Source organism: Sparus aurata, chromosome 7 (assembly GCF_900880675.1).
Source record: "Sparus aurata chromosome 7, fSpaAur1.1, whole genome shotgun sequence".
Classification (NCBI taxonomy): domain Eukaryota; kingdom Metazoa; phylum Chordata; class Actinopteri; order Spariformes; family Sparidae; genus Sparus; species Sparus aurata.
This window is the reverse complement of record NC_044193.1, coordinates 22,306,093-22,324,343: the sequence shown is the minus strand read 5'-3', so window position 1 is coordinate 22,324,343 and position 18,251 is coordinate 22,306,093. Positions and strand designations below refer to the sequence as shown.

The 18,251-nt window shown below is 39.1% G+C and overlaps 3 protein-coding genes across 4 annotated transcripts; 2 read left to right on the top strand and 1 right to left on the bottom strand.

The window, feature by feature from the left end:
• The first annotated feature begins 476 nt into the window (after nt 1–476).
• Nucleotides 477–6,249, top strand: LOC115584629 (coiled-coil domain-containing protein 114-like). 2 transcript variants are annotated; one of them, XM_030422175.1, is made up of 14 exons: nt 477–646; nt 1,077–1,149; nt 1,506–1,605; nt 1,952–2,126; nt 2,232–2,342; nt 2,433–2,546; nt 2,812–2,879; nt 3,078–3,241; nt 3,938–4,063; nt 4,148–4,230; nt 4,337–4,505; nt 5,131–5,300; nt 5,638–5,734; nt 5,944–6,249. In XM_030422175.1, the coding sequence occupies exons 2-14, from the start codon at nt 1,101–1,103 to the stop codon at nt 5,946–5,948; spliced, it is 1,431 nt and encodes a 476-aa protein (XP_030278035.1). In that variant the 5' UTR covers nt 477–646; nt 1,077–1,100; the 3' UTR covers nt 5,949–6,249. The 2 variants fall into 2 exon arrangements, with proteins under 2 accessions (XP_030278035.1, XP_030278036.1); XM_030422176.1 differs by lacking the exon at nt 477–646 and adding an exon at nt 806–826.
• A 196-nt stretch (nt 6,250–6,445) lies between these two features.
• LOC115585541 (putative oxidoreductase YteT) lies at nt 6,446–11,828 on the bottom strand. Its single transcript, XM_030423994.1, has 14 exons — nt 11,240–11,828; nt 10,819–10,927; nt 10,401–10,485; nt 10,247–10,320; nt 10,065–10,124; nt 9,668–9,775; nt 9,507–9,563; nt 9,295–9,425; nt 8,956–9,010; nt 8,602–8,694; nt 8,351–8,485; nt 7,894–7,995; nt 7,172–7,333; nt 6,446–6,853 (listed from the first exon to the last, which is right to left on the bottom strand). The coding sequence occupies exons 1-14, from the start codon at nt 11,251–11,253 to the stop codon at nt 6,725–6,727; spliced, it is 1,314 nt and encodes a 437-aa protein (XP_030279854.1). The 5' UTR covers nt 11,254–11,828; the 3' UTR covers nt 6,446–6,724.
• A 256-nt stretch (nt 11,829–12,084) lies between these two features.
• taf10 (TAF10 RNA polymerase II, TATA box binding protein (TBP)-associated factor) lies at nt 12,085–15,162 on the top strand. The gene is made up of 5 exons (XM_030423995.1): nt 12,085–12,490; nt 12,826–12,983; nt 13,548–13,612; nt 14,511–14,625; nt 14,818–15,162. The coding sequence occupies exons 1-5, from the start codon at nt 12,358–12,360 to the stop codon at nt 14,905–14,907; spliced, it is 561 nt and encodes a 186-aa protein (XP_030279855.1). The 5' UTR covers nt 12,085–12,357; the 3' UTR covers nt 14,908–15,162.
• Nucleotides 15,163–18,251: the final 3,089 nt, after the last annotated feature.

The following is an 18,251-nucleotide window of genomic DNA, read 5'->3' as shown; positions in this document are numbered from 1 at the left end:
ACCATTAACAGTCAAATGTCTAAACAGGGGTCAAAGCAGTGGCTGTATACTGTATGTACAGGGTTGGTGCCTAGTTTAGAAAACACACTATGGAAGTACAAGAACTTAATGTTTAATGGAAGTTTACTGAAAGGTGAACCTGTTTCCAACACCAGGTGTTGAGCCCAGTTTGGTTTTCATTCAGGTTGCGCAGGTTTAGTTCCCAGTATGGGCTAAGTTTAATTTCTTTCAGTCAACATTAATTCATTAATGTCGTAAATCAATTGCATGGTTTAAACTAGATATCAACCCTTTACCAACAGTATGCAGTATTCATTTGACACTGTATTGTAATTACTGCTCAAATGTTACATATAGCACCTTCAGGCACATATAGCTCAACCTTGTCTTTATCACAGCCACAAAATAATGATTACTTTTTGTACTGTATTTGTTTTATGCCTCAACAACCTGCTAACGTCTCAGCACATTGCACATAATAGTGCTAGCCAGCTAGCTTGGAATCAAATAACAGCTAACTGAACGTTGTGCTTTAATCCTTGTTGGTTAGCTACATTAGCTTTGATTTAGTTTAACTTGCTAGTGTACTGACCAAACAGACGGTAAACAAGCATGTTTTGACACATATTCGTCTCCATCTGTAACGGTATGACTTGTTATTACTTTTAATGCTGGCTATCTTAAGTTTTTACTTAGTGAGCCGAGGCTAGCTAAGAATTAACACACCGAAACCAATTAACGTTTTTGTTAGCCACTGTTAGCTAACGACATTTCAGTTAGTAAACTAGCGAGCGGATTTGGTATTGTTAACAATTTCAACACTAAGTTAAGTACTTAACCTAACTATAAGAGTTAGCTAATATACTAACAAGCCAATGACTCTTTATTATTTTAACTAATGCAGCATTATTTATAAACTTCCGTGGCCAACAACCAATGTACTTAACGTCAGTTGAAATTAAACACAACTGAGCTCGCTTCGTCGCAAATTTCACTTTGTACCTTTAGCTTGTATTTTCACCATGTTTAATAAGCGTCACTGTAGAAAATCTTTCACGTTATTTTTTGTTCTTCAGACTCAAAGCGGAACATAACTCAGCATGAGGCCATCATTTCCTGCCAGGAGACAATTGCTTTTGGATCCTTGCAGTAAGTCATGCCGCTCGCTGTTCACATCACACTTGTGTTGCTCGAAGTGCTTTAACATCAGATCAACACGACTTACGTTAGTGTTAAACTCCCGGTCTCAACGGGTAAGATACATGTGTGTGTTAATGATGTGACTAGAATATTATGTTCAACATAACAAGTGAAGTTAATAAACTTCTATGAGTCACAATGGCCCGAACTGGCTCAGTATTGAGTAACGTTATATCTCACACAGTGCCAATGCTACTAACATGCTTTCTCTCTCTGTCATAAACCAACTGTATTATTGATTAAACACTAGTTTTGAAAGGGGACATAGCTTCAGGATATCAGTATACAGTATTTCTCTAATGCAGCTGAGACATACCTGACCGAGCTGCAGCAGCAGTACCGCAGAGCAGAGAGGGCCAAGCAGGAGTATACCAGTAAAACTCAAGGCCTGATCCAAAGACGCATGTAAGTGCTGTCCCTACTATTTTACCAATTCTTGGCAGCACCACACATTTTACAGAGATTAATATGATTATAGAAACCATATGACATTAATATGCAGTCATTCATCTTAAAGTTAATGGCATTTCTAGTCATTGAATAAGCTCTCAATCAGAACTACAGACATTTGTGTGTGATGGTAGTTGTTGTCAGAGGACATGAACCAATGACAGCATCCTGATAGTGAGTCTCTTAAAGGCACCTGTGTTATGATGTTTGCCTGAAGCGTAACTCCTTATGTCCTCTGAGAATGTTTGTTCAACCTTTGTGATTTTTGTCATTTCTGTGTGTGTGTCCCTGTGTTGATCAGACAAGAGATCCAGAGGCTCCAGGATGAACGTGAAGGGTTTTTACACAACCTCCGTGTCTGTCACAGTGCTGATTTTAGTGACGTTCAATATCCTACTGCCATGTTAACCTGTGTTGGCAGAGTGGTTGAGGAGCTGGAAGCGGAAAAAGACAAAGTGGCGTCTCTGAATGATCAGGTGAAGCAGTTTTTTTCAGGGACCTTACACATAGTGCAGCCCAGTGGATTCCCTCCTGATTTGATCCTGCTGAAGTTGGCTCCACTTGTTGACTTTGTTTTTTAGATTTCGGAATGGGAGAGGAAGCTGGTAGGACAGAGGACTGGTGGGGGGACGACACACTGCAGTATGAAATCTGAAAACAAGTTACTAAAGATAAAAAACAATCTGCACAGGGTTAGTCTTAAACTGGTAATCCACTTTATCATGAATTCAAATGAGATTTTCACCGACTTCCTCACTTCAAACGGTTTGTTTCTATTCAAGGGTATCGAATGCTTCAATACGCTGATGTCCAGAAACGGAGAGTTGAGGGAGGAACTGAAGACACTGCAGCTCGAGGAGAAACAGTTCCTCCATGTTCAGTCCCTGCTGGAAAAGGCAGGTTGACTTGGCATCTGCCAGACCTTAGATTTGAATTTTGCTGCTGATATATGCTATTAATATTTAGCATCTGGGGGAACACAAAGGAAGAGGTACCAGAATGATGGTTCCATTCCTCTTACTTAATTAATCACATTAGACAATTAGAGGTTTGGGAATAGACCCAGACAAGAATTTGATGTTGATAGTGTAGATATTTTGATGTCGGATGGCCAGTAAATGGCTAATAAAGGAATCGTTTACTCTGTGTTATCTCATCCAGGAACTCCATGCAGTTTGCAAGGATACTGGTAACCTGATGACTAAATGTACTGAAGCCTTTGTTGCCAGGTAAACCATTCTGTTAGGTTAGAGTGCATGTTCATATTTGTTTCCCATAAGGTACAAGATGTTGGATATATTTTAAGAGTAACAACAGTGCTTATAAAGAAGCAGTTTCTCACTTCGTTGAGCATTAGATAATGAAGATAAAGTACATCCACTCTGAATAAATGTCTAATTTATTGTCAATTTTATGGTTGCGTCTAGTGTAGAGATGAAAGAAACACAGAGGATGCTGAGGGACCAGAATGCAAAAGATGCTCAGTATCTTGAACAAAGAAGAAACCTGCAACCGGAGTCTAACAGCTACTTAAAGGCTTTCTTGCACACAAAGGCCAATGCACGCAGCCATGACGTCGACCACAGAAGAGGTGACTGTAAATGTCGTTCTTTCGACACAAAATTAGTTACCAAAAACCATAATGTGCATTTGTAGGAATCAAAATATTATTGCATAAATGTAAGTGTCAGCAACCTGAGCGTACAAAGTTCTATCATCCCTCTGTTCACCTAAAGCGTGGTGCTACAAGCTGCAGGTTCTTGCTCTCTCCAGTTTGTTGCAACTTTTCTACAAGCTCATTAAATCCTTCACTGTTGAGCACAGCAGACCACTGTCAGTCCAGGCTGGTGGAGTGTCGACTCATAATCAAATCAACTACTGACACCCTGTGTTCAGGAGACGTCAATACTTCCCTGAGAACACCTAGTGAAGAGATTTAAACAACGTTTTTTCTTTTGCTACTTTTCTTTTATTCTGGGAGTAAAACTTCTTTGAATTCTGATTAGAGGCTGAACATTAATATGATAAATATTATTGATTATATAATTTATTGTAATTTCTATTACAATATTACTACAGTATACCACAACTGTACATCTGTGATTTCAGTCCTGATTTTTTGGGCCCCTTTATGAATTTTCTTTATTCTTATAATTAGCCAATTAATGTTTTGTAACCATCATTCTTTATATACAGCAACTCTGAGGCAAGCTTCATTAACTGGGTATGATAGGTAAAGTAAGGATCTTGTCATGTATTCACATCAGTTTCACTGTTGTCCCCGTAGTGGAGAAGTGTACGCAGTCAGGGTCAAAGGAACTGGAACTGAAAGACTTTGAGAATCTTATGACACACATCCTCAATGAGGCCGGGGAAATCGACCTGGATGAACTGATCAGCAACTTCATACAAAGTAGGTCCTCTGTAAGCATTACAAGTTAATGGCATTTCTGCGTTTTATCAGCAACGACATTATGTTGTCATTTGTTCCCATCAGTGGAGGAGCAGAGCTACACTTTACTGAACTTTGTCAACTACCAGCGCAATGAAGCAGAGGCCGCGCGAAGGCAGAACTCTCAGGTTAGTGTTATCTGTGTATATTTGTGTTGGAGGTGAAGAGAGAGACAAATAGAAATAAATATCACTGCAGGTACACGCTGTCTTTCATTATGTCTTGGACTAAAAGCTTTGCAGTGAGAGAGAGACACGTATGGCTGAAGAGCTGAAGCAGCAGGAGCAGGATCGGGCTCTTCAGCGGACAGTTGCTATCAAACGAGAGGCTACTGAGCAACAGCTGTCAGCTTATGAGCAACGTGTTCAGTTCAAGGAAAAGCTCCTAGATCAGCTCAAAGAAGGTACAGCATCGAGCACTGCTGCATAACATTATTTATTGTCTTCACATAGTTCAGTTTTTTTCTCACTAGAAAAAATATAAAGTATATAAACATTGCTGGAATAACTATTGCTCTGTGATTTGAATGTACCTCACACTTAAGTAAGAGACACTATGTTCTGGCAGCTTAAATGCAGCAGAGGTTTTTCTGCCCACCTCACCAGAAGTGTTGTATGTGGTGATCACTACTGAGTTGTCATTGGTCATAACATTGATGTGCTGGTAGTGCTGCTCGTGTGATCTCATTGCAAGATCGTCTCTAGTTGAAGATACCATTAAAAAAAAGTACATTCACAGAAGCGAAAGCCAGCTGTGTTTATTCAGTTCAATTCATCTAAATCTGTTCTATGTAAGATAGCAACAGCAGCTGGGTTTTGATAGGAATCTGCTAAACTAAAGTAAAGCACCTGCTAATTTGGTTATCAGCTAAAGTATGCTTAAATATGTTTAAAATATTGCAAAATAGTTTGCTACATTGTAGACAATGAAATGTCCATCTAAAAGTGGGGAATAAAATAAACGTTACAATATCAGTCTTGTAGAAATGTTGCAATTTCTTTTAAACATCTCACAACTACTTTCTCAAGGTGTCAAGTCATTGCTTCAGGCCAGCTATGACAGCTGTGACCAGTCGTGCTCATCTGATAGAATCCAGGACGAAAACATCAAAGACTCACTGACAATGGTGGAGGACAGAGTAAATGAGCTTCTCACGCTGCTGTCCTACGTTCACTTCCAGGAAAAGCTCAGCAAGTGGGTATGTGGACAGAAAACGCCATCTCAGTGAAGATGAAAACCAACTACCGATACTGTCCATTAAAAATACAAACCAGTAGATAAACACAGGGGTTACTAATGGCATTAATAAAGACTCTGTTCCATTAAGGTAAGGCGCCTTAATGTGATTGAACCAGTGTTCACTTAATGTCTTTCATGTCAAAATGTGACTGAAAATGTCTGTAGTTGTATTTGTTTCAGACTACTGCATATTAAGCGCCTTCAGCAACCTCACAAGAAACTATTAATGGATGTCAGGCTACACACTGATGAAAATGCCTGTTGCTGTCACATATTAATGACTTTCTCATCTCCAGGACAGTCTCACTACCCTTGCACAGCAGCTCCTGGGGAGCACTGCCCCAGCTGTCAGACTGAACACTGCTGCTGCGACCCCCGCACCAAAGTGTGCAGGTATCAGATATGACATAAGTTATGATTCTGTGGTAGCCCACATATAGATTTCTGTTGCGAAATGTAACATCATGTCTATATAAAAGTATATAGCTGCGTTTTTGTTGATATTCCCATGTTAAGCTATCATCCAATAGGTCATATCCAAATGTTTATTATATGTCCCTGCAGACATAAGAACAAGGTTTTCTTTTTTATCTATTCCTCAGATTGAGAGTAAAAAGAAGACGGACCTGATGTTCGATTGATGCTTCTCTTCAGACTGCCGCTAGATACAGCACAATCACTCACTGAAACTAAGTCTGTGCTGAACTTTTAATTTCTACTAGCTATACTATATAGTATGCTCTTTTTGTGAATGTACGAATAGAAGTATGGTCTCTAAATACGGTTACAACATGCTTATGGTATCTTGGATTTAAAAGAAGTTTGAACGTTACTGTATATTTATGTGTACTTCCTGCCAGTGATACTTAGGAATTCAATAAATCTATTTCAGTAGGTTAAGTTGCATAGCTCAGTAGTATATGTTTTTTGTTTTTTGTTTTTTTGAAGCACTCAGCCTTTCAAGAAGCAGTTCAACTGGCTTTGAACCGGTTGGTATTCATTAATATCCTGAGATATACTGTTCACGCTGACGCAGGTGGGGAAAGTCATCTGGTGTGTGGGGTCAGATTAGTGAGGCACATTATGATCAAACTGAGACCAAAACTGATTCCCAACTTTTTAATAGCAAATTCTTACATAATTTAAAAATGTAAAAGGTTTACTTGTTCACTCACTCACTCACTCACTCACTCACTCTTTCTCACACAAACACACACCTACAGTACACGTAGTATTAAAATCCCTGAGCAATATAAAGCATGATCACACTACAAGATTTGGCCCCCTGTTCAATGGTGCAGTTGTGTCTAATAATCCAGGTATGATTACAAGGTTTGATCTTTGAGGAGAGATCAATTTTGTGTCGAATAGTTTGTCTGTCATCTAGCTGTGACTAGTGTCACCAGGGTACACCACCCTGCCCTCCAGTCGCGAACGCTCCGCTTCAAACACCAACAGATGGCTCTGCAGCGTCTCCCCAGGTCCCGAGCGGATCAGGGATGGGTCATTGTTCTGCGCTCACAAAAACACAGGAACACACACACACACACACACACACACACACACACACACACACACACACACAGCTAATCAACCATCACAGTCTGTGCTGTAAACTGTATACATGAATGTAGAGTCAGTGCCTCTCCTACAGGTGCAAATGTGTAATTACAGTAAATATTCTTCATCTCTATTTATGGACTGTCAATATAAACGTAAGGAGTCATATCAGAGCTATTGCTTCTGGAGTGGGCCATTGAGAAAAAAAAGCTCCCTAGGAAACTAGAAAATTGACAAAAAGAAAAACTGATAGTATTTATAAATACTCACGGCCACTGCAGAAATAAAGGCATCCATAAGGTGGTAGTCTGCTCCACCATGTCCACTCATGCCAAAGTGCTTGGGAGCATTTATGTGTGCCACGTGCTTCGTGGCTGTCTCCGTCAGAAAATCAAACACACGTATTTCGTGGCCATTGTATGACAGCTCCCCCTATGAAGACACAGTTCAGTATTAAAATACCGCTCAGTTGATGCTTCACATCATGATATAAGAGCTTACTTATGCGCTGTATTTTGTTTTTCTGACCTTAAAGCCAATATAATAGTCGAGTTGAGCTTAAATGAATAATACATTTTTCTTGACTGTCATTACACTTATATAGTAATGATTTTCTTTCTCAAAACTTAAAAGTTTTATAATCATCCATTTTTATTTCAGAAATCGTGCTATACTGGATTAATAATAAATCAATATCAAGGTACACAACATGGCCGAAAGTACTCCATCACACTTACTCGGGGCTGTGTTTAATGGTGAGCAACAGACCAAGGCTTCTTATTTAAATTAAAAAGAGCACTTAATGCTGTGCAGTATATTATTGTCTGTATCATACATGGACATAATGTTTGCTTGTCCACATATTTCACTACTTACTTTTTACATTGCTCTTCTCTATCTACAATGTATATACAGTTTTGTTAGGTTCTCCCTGCTGACTACCTTTCGCCGAAGTAATTCTTGTTTTGTAAGCATTAGCATTTCTTTCCTACCTTGCTGCCAGAGATGGTTGTTTTTCGCTGGCAGATCTCCTCAGTGAACGCCACCATGGAAAAGGCTGCCGTCACACCTCCTTCAAACTCCATGTTAACAACCTGGGCAAAAAGATGAGAGAGATATTAAATGTAAATGTGACATTTTGTGTCAGGATGAACATAAATAATAAATCTTCAGGATTTTTTTTTATTCAGTTTAAACATCTTTGAAAATGGCTAAAATCTCCTAACTATATGACAGACTTAGAACATTTCTTAAAAATGATAATGACTAAATAACAGTACAAATTCTGTAAACAGGAAAGAATGTAAATAACAAAAGAGCCAGTGAGAGCAGCAGTAGTGCTCCTGCAGCGATTTGAGTTTAATTTAAGCAGAAACAAAACTTAATGGAAAACATAGGTGTCACAGAGGAGCCCGTCATGATTAAGGTATAAAGCCAGTGTGTTCTAACCTGGTTACTGCAGACATCGTTGTCACAATCGTAGACACAGCGGCCATATGGTCCGTTCCTCAGTGCCTCAGTGACTGACTCGATGTCTGGGAATGAGTTCGGACATATGACTGACACAGGCCAGCCAGTGTGACCCTAGCACACATAAATACATAAAGACAGTACATGTAAAAGATTGTATAGCAACGAAAGTATTATTATTCACGCGTGGTTAAGAGTAGTAGATCATTTGTGGAAATCATGTGTTGAACCTGTTTCACTCTATCCACGTAGATTTTGCGTGCTGAGTACGGACAGTCTCTCTCTACTGAACAGTCCAGGCAGCGATCTGCAGCTCCTGTTGGCTGGCAGAAAACAGGCAAAGTCACTATTAGATTCAGGCTTAGTGCAGAGATTTCTGGAATGGAATGGATATGATACGTCCTCATGACACAAACACTTTAGGGGATTTCAGTGTTTCACATATTATTAATAGAGCTACAATACCGAGGATCCATTTGTAAAACTACAGAACAAAATGTTCACATCTGCAGAAGCTGATGGTTTTCTTTACGATAGATAATGATGATTTCTTTGTTTTGGGAAACCTGTATCAGACCACAGACCTTGTTTATTTTAGTGAAGTGGCTGAGGGATCCAAACGATGACACTTTGACACACCTGGCCATGCAAACAGTGATGTAAATGATTAATTTCAGGAAAAGCAGAATTAACTCACAGAAAACAGGCTTTTCCAGCTTAAAATACAGAGAGTGGTCTAACAAAACCACCAGGGTAAGGGGTCTAGTCCCTGCTAGCATTGTTTGGAAAGAGGCATTCAACAAATGTATACACTTATAACACCCAGTTGACCAACTTACTTATTTATTTTCAAAGTTGAATGCAACTAATCTCTGGAGATGAGATAAACTTAGTTGATGACTGACTTCTTTGTATTGGTTTACCTGCGTGCTCCGGCCCAGTGATGTATAAGGTCAATGTCATGACATGACTTCGCTAAAAGAGCAAAAGAGCTCTCTGCTTCATTCCTCCAGCTCCCACGGACAAATGAGTGAGCAAAGTGGTAAAACCCAACCTGGAAGAAAAGACAAAACTAATGTGTTACAGTTAACCTCAATAAAGTGAAGTGTTGTTTTCTCATTTTCTGCATTCTTACCGGCTCAAGGTGCTGAATGTGGATCACATCACCTATGACTCCAGCATCAATCAGCTCCTAGTAAAAGATTCATTGATTGACAAATAGACATCTTTACACCCAAAACTGTAAAACAATGGTCATATGTTTCATACAGAGAAGGTGTGGCAGAAAGCGTTCACCTTTATCTTGTGGATGAGAGGATCATAGCGGAGAACATGACCCACTGATAGCATCACGCCACTCAGAGTACAAGCCTCCACGATCGCTGAGCAGTCTTCTGCAGTTGTCTGAAGTCAAAGAAGGTTAATTTTTGTATATACATTGTGTAAGTACAACGGACAAACACTGGCTCTATAGAGGGCCTTTTGCCTTCTTAGAGGTCACCATGGGGAAGAGTGGGGCGAGGGGTGCTCAGTTGGTCGCAAAATCCATCACTAAATCCTACACACTTCATCAGTAAACGAAATAGAATTAACAACTATTATTACTAAGTTACAGTAAAAATATGGCAGAATGTTTATTAACATCCATATCAAGGTGTGAGCTATGCACTGTACGATGATGGCTAACACTCACTGCCATCGGTTTCTCCAGCAGAACATGGTAGCCTTTCTTCGCAAAAGCCATCGCAGGTTCCTGGGGAACACATACTTATTAATAGACGAATAGACTAGTTCAACAGGTAATCAGGTGTGTTCACAGAAGACTTAAAACTGAGAGATACACATACAGAACATAAACATGTATTGTATGTTTACCTTATGAAGGCGGTCAGGGGTACAAATTAAGACTGCATCCGCAAACTTCTCTCTTTCTACCATATTGTGCCAGTCTAGTTTGAAAAATAAGAAATAAAATATATTAGCATTAGGCAGATAATTATAAACAATTAATTGTTATTGTTGTGCTCACCTTCAAATATGTTTTCATCTTCAATTTTGTGTTGCTGTTGAAGTTTAGTGCGGGCAAATTTCCTTGGATCAGCTACGCCAACAACCTGAAATGGATGAAGTTGAGTAAATGTGGTGGAAAGTTATTCGGACCATTTATTCAAGAAAAATAGCAACTTACTAAATAAGTATTTAATTTGCGTCACTTTTTACCTCAGGGCTACAAACAGCATGGACTTGAGGATCTGTTTGAACTGTGACATACTTTACTTTTCTTTCATGGGCATCTTGTCCTGATCTTATCTTGGATCATTTGGCCCACACAGATTTTTTGGTGGCAGTATATGTATACGTATCAACACTGTCAATTCAAGAACACAATCCACAGAAATGATTGGCTGACTACATCAGGTTGTAAGTGTGAGGCAACTTCTCCTGACCTCTACTCGCTCAGGGTGGATGGATGCATAGTGGGAGTAGATCTCCCCTCGACAGCCAGCTCCCACCACGATGACACGGACAGGGGAAGTCATTTTTGAGCCCTGTGAACTTTAACACAAATCAAAGCTTACAGACACGTCTGAGGTATGAAACAGTCTCCAGTCAGAGGTGATCCCCTCTACAGTTCCAGTCAGGGAAATCTTACTTAATGTGATCTATGATTTTTTTTTACTACATTTACACTCCTCTAGTCAGAAAATTGTGAACAGTGAAATCATCATTTAAACACCCCTTTACGAAATCGAATAAAGACCCTAACAGACACAATAGGCTGTATGAAGGTAGCTCATTCAAATGTGTGAAAAGTGTTTCCGGTAAACAATATTTGTCAGTTTAGGACGAAACTGTTTGAATGATTACCTGTTTTGCCCCATACAGCTGTCAAAACAGTCTGTCCTGCTTCCGCGTTGGTCCAACGTCCACACACGACAGCTACATAGCCGTCCAGTGGACGAATGAATACACCAGCGGTGTTTCTCTTCTTCGACCCAAACAGCTGACGGCAAAGCAGTCTCAGAGTTGTCTAACGCCCCCTACAGTGTGCGCAGCCAGAATGCTGCATTCACTGCTTCTCGTAAACTCGTTAATTCCTCGTTTGGAACCAGTAATTTTATTGTGGTTTAAGAGAAATGAAACGTGATATAGATAACTTAAACGCCTGGGAATTATTAGTCATACAGATAATTTGATATATAAAAGTACCAGTCCACGGAACGTGTTCTTTTAAAGACAACACCTTTTTCCTTTAAAACGTTTTATCAATTCTTTATACTGGTGGGAAGTTTCAGACATTTAGACCTCACTGCGCTGCAGACAGGTCAATGTCATAAGAAGGTTGATGAGGTCTTATTGAAGTCATTACAGTCAAATTATTCAGATGACAGACAGTGTGATGATAACTAAAGCATGGTGGTCCGCGCTACAGATATTGCGAACTATTTCCAACAGCACCAGAAGGTGCCATTTTAGCTCGTGTCGCTTGCAGTTAGCTGAAATACAAAGAGAACAGGATTAAGAGGGTTTTAGTAGCGTGACTAAATCCGTATGGTTAGTTACTTGTTTGCTATTTGTTATCTTGTATCTGCTGACACAACTAAACGAAATAAACCTACAATTCAACAAACAAATAAAAATCTGCGGCTAACGCTATCAAAAGTATCGATGGGGGGTCCTCGGAAATCTTCGGCTTCTGTCGTCGGATCCGAGTCTTACAGCTAGGGTCACATGACGCAGCTAGCTCTGCAGCGTGAGATCAGCGTTCTGCTGCACGGTAGAAACAAAAATTTCTGATGCTAACTACTACCTGATTGTGTGATTCTGACTTCTCTGAGTCACAAAAATAGCTTTACGCCACGAAACAGTCTTTTGTTGACTACTATCCTTCGAGCTATTTAGCACGGAATCGCACTTTTGGTCATATTTGGTTATTTATCTGTGCTAGCTAGCAAAGGTTAGCGCGTTAGCTAACATTCAACAACATGAATATCGACAACGTTAATCAGTCTGTCACAACTGGAGTGTCATCTACGACGTCTTCAACTTCAAGCAACTGTATCGTAAATGATAATGCAACAACCAACGTCAGCAGCATCCCTTCGGCCACGAGTAATGGTAACGTTATTCGACTTTTGCTAATGTTATTGTACAGTGTCCATGTTTTTGTGCTCAACAGGATAGCTAGCTTTCTATACGTAACGTTAAGATATAAGATTTGTTTTCCAGTCACAATAGTAAGTGCGGTAAACATGTATAATGCACTATTATGTGTTGATGTGGAATTTTGTGCACCTATCTGGCAACATGGTTTGGACTTTGTAGAACCTGCAATGCATCTTTCCCTGGAGGAAAGAAACTAATATCTTATTTGTGAAATGCAGCAGAAATGTGTGCAATTTTGTTTCTTTAAAACCAACATAATTAAGTCATCCCACACCATTCTATTACAGTTTCAGCCTCTGCTGCCATAGTGACACCATCAGCAGACACATCTGTCTCCAACGGTGTCTATGTTCCTGGTGGCATCACCAATGGAGATGTAAAGCCTGCTATCTCTACCACACCCTTGGCAGATTTCCTCATGCAGCTGGAGGAGTACACTCCCACGGTGAGTAAAGTTGCAACATTTAATCGATTAGTTGATTGAAAGAAAATGAGTGGCCAGCTATTTATCAGTAACTGTGTCAATCATTTTTCACCACCACAAACTGAAATTGAAATTCAACCAAGAAAGTATTTTTGTATATCATATTCAAAGGGTACAGTGTGTCCGTCTGTGGAGTATCCATGCAATTAACTGAACAATGAGAGCATTAAATCACATTTACATAGACACACTGTAAATCCAATACTGCCATAAAGCCCTGCTGAGTGATTTTCCTTGGTACAAACAGTAGAGAAATTTGTTTGTAAGTTATTGACATAGTTCTGTTGTCATTCATGATCATTTTATATGCTCCTGCCTGTGGTGAAAATGCAGTTTTGTTATAGACCAACCACTCTCCCCAGACAATGCCATTAGTTTCTGACAGTGGTTAGAGTACATTTGGTGGATCATCGCTGAATAGCAGATATACAGTAATACTTTTCTTCACAAAAAAAAGTGTCAGTAGCATTGATTTTGTAGATCTTGACCACAACCTGAGGTCCTCATTTCTTTTTCCTTCCCCAGATTCCTGATGCAGTTACAGGCTATTACCTCAACCGAGCTGGCTTTGAAGCTTCTGATCCAAGAATGTAAGTTCTGTAGTGACTGACTCTGAAGTATAGGCTTCCCTCAAGTCTCAGTGTGACTGCATCTACCTGATACCCCATGGAAGCAAATGACACAAATCACAGTACTGTTATTAGTTGTCCCATTCAGAAGTTAGTCATAACCTTTGTGGGCAGGCACAAAGGGAGTGTGTTTCATCAATAAGCTGGGACAAGCTGGAGCCATGCCACAGTTTGTCAATTGAGACAGGAGAGTGTGGAGCTATGTTTGGCAAAGTAAGATGATAAAGACAATCTCTCAGCAATCAATCATAAACTAATATTATTGCAGTATTGCATCATTTCCACATCTGAAAACCTTGTCAATATGTTTTTTTATGCTTATAATGATTTGTGGAAAATCTGTACGATATGCTAAAGTTATTTCAATAAATTGTTAAAATTACTGCTCATGATAACAGCAGTGTTGTCTGAATTTAGTTCAGCTTCTGTCAGGTAATCTGTATGATGATGTGGTTTGCTGAGTCAAAATTGTTGATCGCAGAAATTGACCACAGTGCCTGTCTGACTTTTATCACATGGGGACTTGATTTATTTTAAAAACGTCAAGCAGCTGTTCCACTACATATCTGTATACTGGTAACAGTATGAATTGGTAATACTACTACAAATTGTCCATACTGGTGTTCATTGACTTATAAGAGCATAAAGTACACACCTTTAATTAAGCTTAGAAGAACATTTATTGTCACATCACCTTTTGGATGGCTAATGTAATGGTTTCTTGGAAATGAAGAGTCAAAATGAGATTGAAGGATTTCTTTGATCAGATCTTAGACAGGGAGACAGAAAGACGTACAGACACAGGCTGGCTGTATACACACAGGGGAAACTACAATGATTTTCTTTTTTCTTTCTTCAGAATCCGTCTGATCTCCCTTGCCTCTCAGAAGTTTATCTCAGACATTGCCAATGATGCGTTGCAGTACTGTAAAATGAAGGGGACTGCCTCAGGTAGCTCGAGGAGTAAGACAAAGGTGAGTGTTTCTCTAATTGTTAATGTGTTCATTAAACGTTATGTACCTTCATACAATATTTTGATAATGCTGTATGTGAGAGAGTGTTTTTAGAAGATGGTACAAGTGGTAGTTGTTATCAACTGCCCTTAACTGCTCAGATTGTTTTATTCCTGATGATTTACAATGCATATTTTTGTCCTTACTCTACAGGATAAGAAGTACACTCTGACTATGGAGGACCTGACTCCTGCCCTCACAGAATATGGCATCAATGTCAAGAAACCATATTACTTTACATAAAACTGTCTTTCTCTGAGGCTTCTTGCTTTTGCTAGTTTTATCACCCCCCCACCCCCACCCCCACTCACCTACCAGAGTCTGTTGACACCTTTATTGCTTTTTTTTTTTTTTTTTTGATCACGGTGTTTTAGTACAGTATTGACACATCTATGTAGTCTCTTTGCCATTTGTTATTTTTGTGGAGCAACCTCTGCATTACGTAAATTGTAAAATACGTTTTATTGTGAAAAATAAAACCCTTACTAAAAACCTTCATGTCTGTGAGATGTTGCATTTATCTGGATTAAGAGCCAGAGAAACCCTGTGCTGCACTTTTTTATGGGTCTGTCTAAAGCTGATCATGATGTGCTTTTACAAAAGAGTATGTCATATTGGTTTGGGTATAAAGGCTAGTGAGGTGTCGATGATTAAAGCAAGACGAAACTTTCATCAGTATTCTCAGTCATAAAATCACTTGTTATGCCAGAAGTCCAACATATTTTTAGCAGGTTACAATTTATGAATACAACAAAAACAAAACCATGTAGAAGCTACATTACCACCAGACGGCACCCTGGTAGATTTATCAAACGCATTCTCACAAAACGGCAGAATTTTGTTCCCAACTGCGGACCGTAACATCAGAATCAGAAGGAGAGTTGCTTTTAATGGCAATTAAGTTTACACATACAAGGGGATTGCTGTGGTCTGAAGGTGCAAAACAACAAACAATAGGCTTAAGCTGAACCTATTGTGGTCGTTCAAACAATACGCTGTAAATGTAGAAAAAGTACTTATTACTTTACATTACTTAGTACTTATATCACCCTCTTACACTGCTGCACTGACTTATCTCCCCAGACAGCTTAACTACCACTCACAGCTGTGTTCACCCACTTAAAGGCCAGTTTGACCCACACATTTTTTTTTTCTTTATTGAACATATCACAAACATACAGAGGCTCGTAGAGGAAAGAACATATCAATACAATACAATACGCAATCTTTCAGAAGAGAAAATAAAAACTGGAAGACAAAACAAAAAAAGGGGGATTCATACAAGGTATACATGGTGAAAAATGAATATTTTCCAATCACCTGGCAAGATCATGAAAGTATACAAAGGGAAAAGGAGACAAGACCATGAAATAAAGAAGTACATTTCAAAACAGTAAGAAGCAAGATCTATCGCCATAAATCTTTCTTGCTATTTTGCTATGACTCTGAAACTCAGCTCGCACGTGACCCTACTGAAAGGTGAGTTGAAGAAAGAGTTTTTAGCTAACAGTGACCATGGTTCACGTTAAGTTTTTTTTTCTTTTAGACTAGAGCTGCTTTGACAGTTTATCACCAAGCTGGTCCAGATTTAACTTACTTAAAACACAGTAAGAAGATGAATTAAGTTTAATAGAAATAGAGGGTCTGTTTTAGTGAACCTTGTTGAACATTAACAAGATAGTCAAAAAAGGCATATTGTTAGCATGTTCATAGACTACATAGATAACATACATTTAACTGAGCATGAGTAGCGAACAGACAAGAAAAAAAATGCTTACAACCTTAAATTTAGGGTGACAAAATAATTCAAGGTTCAGTGTGCTTCATCTGTCATTCTTTGCTGTTATATGCTGCATTAAAGCTACAATAAACTGTGGGAACAACACGCTCACACATATTGCACCATAGCATTAGATGTGCTCCATCAAGAGTCAAGCTAAAACTCAAATATTTAGTCTGGTTAAGATGGCAGTTAGGATAATAGTCAAACTGAAACCCCTTTATTGATCCTCTTGATGAAACATTATTTCATCTCTCTGTCAGTAAAAGCTTTAAATAAGCAACTTCTAGAGTATAGACTGAGGAGAAAACTCTCCAGCTCTGACAATCGCTTCTTCGCTGATAAGCATGTAAAGTGCGATGTCCTGTAGCTTGTAATTCGTACAAATGTGCGTATTCTGAGAAGTACGTCATGACATTGTTGTGACATTGGTGTGATATTATTGTACCTTCGGGAAACAATAAAGTAGCCTCCACATCATGTTTATGACACAAATATATAAACACAGTATGTTGAGTACAATCTCTTTGGAAAGGTTTTTCCTTTTTTCAAAGCACTTGAAACTGTAATATTTTGAAATCTGGTAAACCTTGTTTTTTTTTTTCCCACGTCTCATAACAAGGTGGGAGCTATCTTTGGTGGAAATGATGTATACCTGTAGTATGTTGCTATGGGAACAGAGTCATCATCTCCAAATCACTTATGAAACTATCTACCATTTCTTGTCTTCATTAGAATAAATCAGTCTTACCATGATGTTGGACAAACCTAATTTAACAAATTTAGAAAAACACCCTATGTCAGTCTTCTGCCCCCTGGTGGACATGTGGTGAATTACAGCATGCATTGCTGATGTATTGCTCTCTCTCTCTCTCTCCCTCCCTCTCTCTCTCTCTCTCTTCTGTGTGAGCCCCATCTTATGTTTGTTGTCTGTTTGTGAAGGGTGATGGGACTGGTATCTGCAGCATCTACGGGGGCCCATTTGCAGATGAAAACTTCAAATACAAGCATTCTGCGCCTGGTCTTCTGTCCATGGTACGTATGTAGATCAATGCTCGGATGTTAGGGACACTGTTGAGAATCAGGGTAAAGATCTATGCACTTTAGATTTCATCCAAAAGAAGGTGTTAGTCATCATCATGCAATCCTTTACTGCCTGTTTTAATATGGTGTTCATGTTTTGTTAACTCTGTTGACAAAACATGAACACCATACTAATACAGGCAGTAAAACAAAACATGGTTTTAATTACCAAGCATTCTCTACACTTCAGAGCATCTTCTGTGAGACCCCTCAATTCATCCTCCGCACTTTGTCATAATAAATGCTTTTGATTTAATGACTTATTCAACCTGGATCAGGTTGAATTGGTTTTCAGAATACCTATAATTACGATATAGAAGAAGCCAGTCTTCTTGCTGATGGTCTTGTTTGCTTATGTAGGTCATACAGAGGCACCAACATTAAATTGAGACAGTTTCATAAAAAGCTAAAGGTGCCTTGTAGCACATTTAATTTAGATTTGATTAATCAACTTAAAGTCAGTTGACCCCGCCTCCTAGACAGTAGGATTAGATTGATCAATTCAAATTGTCTTAACTCTAACCAGTGCAGACAAACGGGTGTTTTAAAACAAGCATTCCTTTTTGTCTTACTCAGGCGAACAGTGGACCAGGGACAAATGGTTGTCAGTTCTTCATTACCTGCGCTAAATGCGACTGGTTAGATGGAAAGCATGTTGTCTTTGGTGAGTCAATCAACAGTATCACTTCACATCTATTCAGAGGTCTAATTTAAATTTTAAATT